This window comes from Lethenteron reissneri, chromosome 36 (genome assembly GCF_015708825.2).
Source record: "Lethenteron reissneri isolate LAM-NWPU_2019-01 chromosome 36, ASM1570882v1, whole genome shotgun sequence".
Lineage (NCBI taxonomy): Eukaryota > Metazoa > Chordata > Hyperoartia > Petromyzontiformes > Petromyzontidae > Lethenteron > Lethenteron reissneri.
The window spans coordinates 7,072,651-7,080,410 of record NC_083814.1 but is presented as its reverse complement, the minus strand read 5'-3'; the positions used below and the strand labels follow the sequence as shown (position 1 = coordinate 7,080,410).

Below are 7,760 nucleotides of genomic sequence, written 5' to 3'. Positions count from 1 at the left end.
TCCATGCGAAAGCTTGTGCAGGATAAGTGCTGACAAGGTGACTTGGAACTTGGTCATTGCAATTAACTGACAATCACAACGATGATTGCCATTGGGAAATATTTGTGATGAATATTATTATTTTACCAGGTAAGGCACACCGAGCTATGAAGCTCATTTTTAGAAGCGACCTGGCCACAAATGATAGCTCAACGAAGTGGCTTATCACGTGGAAATGTATAGCAGCCAAATACTCAAACGCATGTTCATTCTAAATGTGGAAGGGAACCCCGGAGAGGAATCCACACGACCACGCGGAGAACATGCAAAATCCAAATATACAGGCGTCGGGATCGAACCCACGACCTCCTGTATACCATGAAAGGTAGTTAACATCTCGCCACCGTGGCACCCAACTATACATGCGTATACAGTAGTATTTTAAAGTATAAGCGCAGCACTGTGGAACGAATTCCCAAAGATTCCACAATAAATATTGCTAAGTATAAATGAATACTAGTAGCACACTGCACGATAAAAAACCGGTGCCCATTTTCTAAATACTAATACATTTTAATTTTGTCCAGATTTTATAGTGTATACCATGTGACAGGTGACCAAAACGTCACCCTTATTGCATTACTGATTAATGTGGGTACCATGAAGAAAACAATATTAACCAAGTGGCCAAATGACCCACATTTCATGTATTATTAATGCACAATAAGCAACACTGATGGACAATCATGACTGAGGTAAATGCTAACATTTTAGAAGGGCTAAAATCTGTAATTTAGCACAAATATATTCAAGTCATTGCGTATAACAAATTTCCTGAAATTCTGAATTGAAAAAATTATTGGACGGTCAAAATGTATGTACTACTGGTGGGTTACTTGGTTATAATCACAGGGCATGGATAAACTAAAGTTCCACATTGCTCATGCTAAACTCTTAAAAATATCCAATCCCCGTCAGCGAACCACAAGTGATTTGCCTCCAGCAGAGAGTACGATGCTAAAGCTGAAAGTGGGTAAAGCCCGCTACCAGTTACGTGTCCCCAATAATAACAATCATCCAACAGTCTTTAGCATCCAAGAGACTGTGCTGGAGGAAAATGTTCGATGGGTTGTTTGTCCACCGTCCACCCTCTTCGTAGCCAGGAACCTGGGCCCCTTCTGGCCCATGGGCCCCGGTGCAGTGGCAGTAGCCTGGATACTCAAACACCATGCCACTGTGTTGGACTATAATGTAGAGCTTTGTTAGATTCATCTTCTTGGTTCTTTCGGTAAAGTCACGTAGAAGGGAAATAATAAAATAATAAAAATAAAACATTATAAAATGTTATTATATTATTATATTACTTTACTATGTTTTAGTTGTATTTTAATTATTTTATTATTTCCCTTCTACGTGACTTTACCGAAAGAACCAAGAAGATGATTCCCTGCAGTCACGAAAGCTTTACATCGAAACTTTGTTGGATTGCCGATTTTTTTTCTGCCATTAAGGGGCCAAATGACGTTGGTGAAATGTCACTTCGAGCACATTCTTTCAATTCTGTACAGGCGCCCTAACATTGCCGCACACCACAATTCCACAGCAGTGTATCTTATTTCACGTGTGTGGTTTTTGCAATGCTTTCTAGAAATTTTTGATTAAGTGCTGGCTTCATGTAAATTGTCCAAAATTTACCGCAGTAAATGGATTTATTATATATTCTAATAAATCGGAAATAAAAAATACGGTCTAAATTTGTTTTATGTTGTGTGTATGTATATATAGGTACTTTTTCAAACAGTATACTGTAGATTACATTTCATAATGTTATAAACAAGAATATCTCTTAACGTAGAGGTTTTCACAGCCAATATTATGACTCAATTTATTTTTGGATTAGGCCATGTAATAATATGGCCAAATTTAGTTTTAAGACCCTACACTTCCCGACATGATCATTTACACGTGCACAAGCATGTGACGCACCAATGATTATCTTTATTGATTTAGCTCACCATTGAGTTTAAGAACAATATACCTATCTACGTGACTTTACCGAAATACTCGAAGAATAAGAATTCCTGCAGTCACGAAATCTTTAAGTCAAGATTTAAGAACAATCCTTATTACCAAATGTATCAGTTATATGTGACTTTCCACTTCGCCAAGCATTCTCAAGAAAAAATCTAGGAAGGAAGTCAGAATAAAATCGAATACGCTGGAACGGCATTCTGATTAGCCCAGAATAATATTCTGGCCTTCACCCAAAATCAACTATGCAGCGTCCCAGTAAACGTTTAACGTTCGGAACAACGTTCACAACATGTGTCTGCACATGTAGCAACCCTATCCACCTACAATCGTTTCACCGCCTCCACCTCAAAAATAACTTGCCCTCACCCCTTCCTACTTCCTGAGCTTTGACAAAATGCTAATCCACATGCTTATCTGTGGGCAAGTGTCCACAATGCACTCGATATTTTGGTCAGATTACGTTTTGAGCTGTATTCAGCTATATACAGCTCAAGCCACGGTTTCACCCGAATCAAGAGCCGAATGGCTCACAGGGTTATTCCGAATAAATGAAACTGAAACATGGTTCACACTTAAGCCGATGGCAAATATGTAGGCATTTCAGGCTGACAATGACCACAATCTTCTTGCTGTAGTCACACCGTCTCACCAGTTAAGCAAATGTCTGGTGTTTCCCAACATGTTCTCAAGAATATTCTTATTCCCAGCCACCACTAGTGTATGCATCTGTTTAATACGAATTTCATTCTTCTATATCGCGAACACGCATGTTAGGGTGGAGGCATGGCCTAGCCACAGCACATTCGAGACTTTTTGCAAAGGTTTGCGGTTCAATTTCAGTGGCTGCCCTTGTTAATACTGTGGCTGTACTAAACATTAAATACGCATCATCAGCTTCATAATAATAGCTAAACATAACGCAATGTTGTTCGAATAAAAGTAGCCCATGTCACGGTCCAAGATGTAGCAAATTTTATTAATTACTTAATTCTTCTTCTTTAGTGCTGCCTAACGGCGTGTGCGACTTCACGATGATATTGGTCTCGGTCTAGGCGGCAATATAGCAACATCACACACTTACCAGCATACTAATACCCACTTCTGACCAGGTTCAAATTGAAACTCACAGCGGCCACCGGCGGTCCCCTGCTGCAGGAGTGCCCTGAGATTTATGTGCATGGGAGGTGCATTATCAATGTTAGGTGCTGATAGTGATAATGACCATGATGATGAAACCTCAGAAATACACTATGGAGACCTCGGGCCCCGGGTCTTTCTCGGGGGCGTGTCTCAAGCGGAAGAGGAATGGCTTCGTCTCGTCGCTGGGCAGTGTGCCCTCCCCCATGGGCAGCAGCCTCCTGTGGCGCAGGTTCAGCGGGTGGTTGATGATCTCGTGCTGGAAGCGCCGGGACAAATGGTCGGGGCGGCGCCTGCCCTGCTCTGTCGGCCTAGAGGCTGCGTGCCGCTCGGCCACCAGGTAACCCCGAAGCTGGCTAATGCAGAAAATGAGCGACAGAAACATCAGCGCGTGGATGAGGTGCAGGAGCCAGGGAAAGATGCCGTACCTGAGGCACCTCGTCGTGGTGAGCCTCTTCAAGTGACTTGCTAAAGCATCGGAAAAAGAAGCGTCGGAAAGAGAATCGTCGGTTAACCGGCCTTCCTGTCGACGGAAGTTGATATCTGTTGTCGCACGGATTTCCCCGCGGAGTTTCCAGGGAAGTGGCCGCCTTCTCCGGTTGGCAGAGACACCAGCGTCGAGTGCGAGCCGATGCAGACGTGCGAGCTATGGCCGTGCCTTCAACGGTCACGTTCCGTCCAGCCGTCGTCGGTTCGCCGCCGTAGCCTTCAGTAGTTGCGCGAGAACGCGCGCTCGTCCGTGTCAGCACGGCGCTAAGAGCTACGGTCGTTTGACGTGGACTCGTGGTCGGATTACGCAGAGTTGTGGGTGAAGCGGTGCTGCTCGGCGCGTCCGCTTCGGTTGTTGCGACCACGCGCGCTGTCGTCGTCGTCGCCGGCGCTGCAGTTGCGAGTGTAGTTTGAACGCGGGATGGCATTGGTGAAGTCGTCTGAGGACCGCGTGGTTGTTTGCGCTCGTGCGGTGACGACTCGGCTCGTCGTTGCTTCCCCCGTGCTCGCCACCAATGGGGTGGTCTTCACGCGAATCACCGCGGCGCTGGGAACAGCGGTGCTGGCTTCGACCGTCGTACGAAGAGTCGCCTTGACAGTGGAGGGAACGTTTGTGACTTGGGCAGTGGTCATAACAGCGGTGCTGGCTTCGATCCGTCGTGCTAAGAGTCGCCTTGACAGTGGAGGGAACGTTTGTGACTTGGGCAGTGGTCATTTCTGCTGTTGTTGACGAAACCGTAGTCATCTTTTGAAATGCGGTGGTCGGTTTACCTTGAACTGTTGTTGGTGCTGAGGGCGATGCTGTAGTCGCAGGTCTAGGTGTAGTTTTCACAACAGGGATCGGAAAAGTGGGTATAGCGACATTTGTGCTCGGATCAAGAGTTGCTGGACAAAAAGAGTCCTTGTCCAAGTTATACAATGGTCTTGCAGAATGTGGACCATGGTCTGAGCAGACAATGCTTTCGATGTCCTTTTGCAATAAGCTGTTGTACACCTTGTCGTCGTTCATATCGTGCATCCACTCCCATAAGTAGGCAACAGAACAGTCGCAAATCCACTGATTCTGGTAGCCGTAGAAGTAGGAGAGGAACACCGGCTCAAAGAATCCACGCGGCAGTGACTTAAGACTGTTGTTGGAGATGTCCAACACATCCAGATTACTCATTGAGCTCATGAGGTTAGCAGAAACGGAAGCCAGGTCATTTCCATGAAGGGACAGCATTCGGAGCGAATCCATGTTGGTGAAGGAGCTTTGGTCGAGAGTCCCGAGGCGATTGTTGCCGAGAAAAAGTTCCTGGAGATCGACGAGGGCAGCGAAAGCGTCCGCGGGCAAGTGTGCGATCTGGTTGTCGTTGATCTTGAGCCGAGTGAGGCGGAGGAGGTAGCCGAGTGGTGGCAGTTCGGTGAGCGCGTTGTGCGAAGCGTCAATGTGCAAGATGGGCATCGCCGCCCGCGGCGTCAAGCGCACGATGCGGTTGTGGGCCAGGTCCAGCTCCTCCAGGAGAGGGAGGCCCTCCAGGACGGCCCACGTCGGGGCGACCAGGTGGTTGGAGGTCACCCACAGGACCTTGATGTCCGTTCTCAGGTTGGTGGGGAAATCCCGCAGACCCCGGGAGCTGCAGTTAGCTCGGAGACGGCCCGCGTTGTCGGGGCCAATGTCACAGCTCTCGTCGCGGCCGTCGGAGGAGCAGCTCGGCACGAGGAGACAGATAAGCACAAGGGACGCTGAGGGGTTTGTTGAGAAAAGTAACACAAACAAACAAAAGCGGCGTGGGTAAGTGCGCGCAAATTGTGTCGACGCAGATTATAAGACGGCCCGGAAAATAAGACGCGACCCAAACTTGTGCCCAGTGTCAATAACGTTACGCGAATCTGGTGACACACACAAAAGACACACCAGATTAATTATAAGGTGAACCAACACTTTTGGTTTAAATAAATGGGGGGTGGGGGGAGGTGGAATGCATCTTATAATCCAGAGAACACGGTAGTACTCACAGCTGCGAGCAATTTACAAATAAAGTGCAATGCTTATTAGATGGTGTATTGAGATGACACTTACCGAATTGGAGTTCATGCAGGGGCATGGTGTTTGCACGCTGCGGGTAGCGGTGACCGTGTGCATGCAGCGGATAGATTTCTCTCTTAATGAGACATATCCTTGTATTGCTCATTGGCACAGAGGCACACACACCCAGCGGCACACCCATAGCCCTATCAACTCACAACACATGCCGAGAGAACGTGTAATAATAACGCCATATATGGCCGGCTTGAATGTCATTACAGACTTTGTTTCCAGCATTACAGCCACACTCATCTGGAAATGAGGTCCAGAGGTCACCCTGGCAAAGGCCACAGATGAGAATGAAGCAATGCTCATCTCGATTGGCAGCTCCAAGATGGTGGTGGAAATTCCACATTCCCATGGCAGAGGCAGTGTACCCGTAGAAAATTGTTAACATTTGGGGCAATGCTTATATCCATTTCGCGTAGCCAGGGCCAGGGAGTAAAACCAAACCGAACTGCTAAGCGTAGCTGCTAACCGGTATACCAAGTGCTCTTGCCAAAATCATTTGGAAATCCAGTGGCATTTGTTTAACTAGCCTGAATCTGCTGGTGAGACCCAGAACGTCAAAACTAGTTCAACGTTTGCTGGATGAAACAAATGCTGCTGGATAATATTGGTCGAGAAAGCCCCATTGGCCGATGAACGAAAGCATCATATGAATGTATTTACTTGCGGAGTTATGCTTGTGTGCAGAGGGAGGCGCAGTGGTAAACACTTCGTGAGCCATAATCCAAGCGTGCAGAGTTTGACTCGGGTGCCTTTCTGCCGTGAAGTTTTGTATTGTTCCGTATGGATTTCCCCCAATAACTAAAAACATATTCACATATACAGCAAAACCTTGGATTGCGAGTAACTTGGTCTGTGAGTGTTTTGCAAGACGAGCAATTTTTTTTATGAATTTTTATTTGATAAACGAGCGAGGTCTTGCAATACGAGTAGTAAGTATATACGCTTTGTCTGCCGAGCGTCACGTGATCACAACTGATATACGAGTGCTTTGGATTACAAACACGTTTCCGGAACGAATTATGCTCGCAATCCAAGGTTTTACTGGAAAATGCAATGTCAATTATGTGCCAAATCACCATGTGCCACACAGGGGCAGGTTACATCCAGAATCATCAGGCAACATCGCCTGATGATGCTGGGTGCAATTGGCAGCGAAACGTTACGGTACTCAAATTGTAAATGTTGTGGATTTACTCTCCAACACACCAGTAGGCTAAAGCAGTAAATAATTGGCACGTTTTGTTCCCGTTACAAACCTTACTGGTTGGCTTTGTCGGTTGGTGGCGGGTTCACGACACATTTATACTTACGCGATCTTACCAACAACGAACTTTTTTATACTGGTAGGAACCTCCTGGTTACACCAGCCCACAGGGGATTATTCTGTCCGTGCGTCCGTCGTGCATCCAAAAATGGGAGGGTGGGACTGGGGTGGAGAGGGGAGGGTGGGGAGAGGCTGGGTAGGGAGGGTGGGGAGGGGCTGGGTGGGGAGGGTGGGGCTGGGTGGAGAGGGGAGGGTGGGGAGGGGCTGGGTGGGGAGGGTGGGGAGGGGCTGGGTAGGGAGGGGAGGGTGGGGAGGGGCTGGGTGGGGAGGGTGGGGCTAGGTGGAGGGTGGGAGGGGTGGGGCTGGGTGGGGAGGGGCTGGTCACCCCGTGGTGCCCTTATAAAACTCAACGTTTAACCTACTAACGCCGGCTTGTGCCCGCCCTCACAGTCGGGCATATTTGCGGAATACACCACGCCGCCGTTGATCCTGGCCATTGACCGAGAAACCCAACGTTCCTACCAGCTCCCTCCGCAGGAATGTGTTTGTTCGCGAATACCTACGCGTCAAACTGCCACTAGGGGGCTCTGCGCTCTGAGATGTTTCCTTAACGCAATACAAACGCAACTTCATTCATAACATCGGGGTTTTTTTGGGGGGGGGGGGGGGGTTAGATCGCATGCCATTGTGAGCATCTGGAACGGCACTTGCCATAGCCACCCACAGCTCTGTGGGTGAGCTGTCTGGCTGCGTGGAATCAGAATGGGAATATTTATT

General features: G+C 47.8%; 1 protein-coding gene across 1 annotated transcript; it reads right to left on the bottom strand.

Moving 5' to 3' along the window:
* Nucleotides 1-1,364: 1,364 nt before the first annotated feature.
* Nucleotides 1,365-5,755, bottom strand: LOC133351087 (platelet glycoprotein Ib alpha chain-like). Its single transcript, XM_061566018.1, has 2 exons — nt 5,702-5,755; nt 1,365-5,364 (listed from the first exon to the last, which is right to left on the bottom strand). The coding sequence occupies exons 1-2, from the start codon at nt 5,724-5,726 to the stop codon at nt 3,911-3,913; spliced, it is 1,479 nt and encodes a 492-aa protein (XP_061422002.1). The 5' UTR covers nt 5,727-5,755; the 3' UTR covers nt 1,365-3,910.
* Between the last annotated feature and the right edge of the window lie 2,005 nt (nt 5,756-7,760).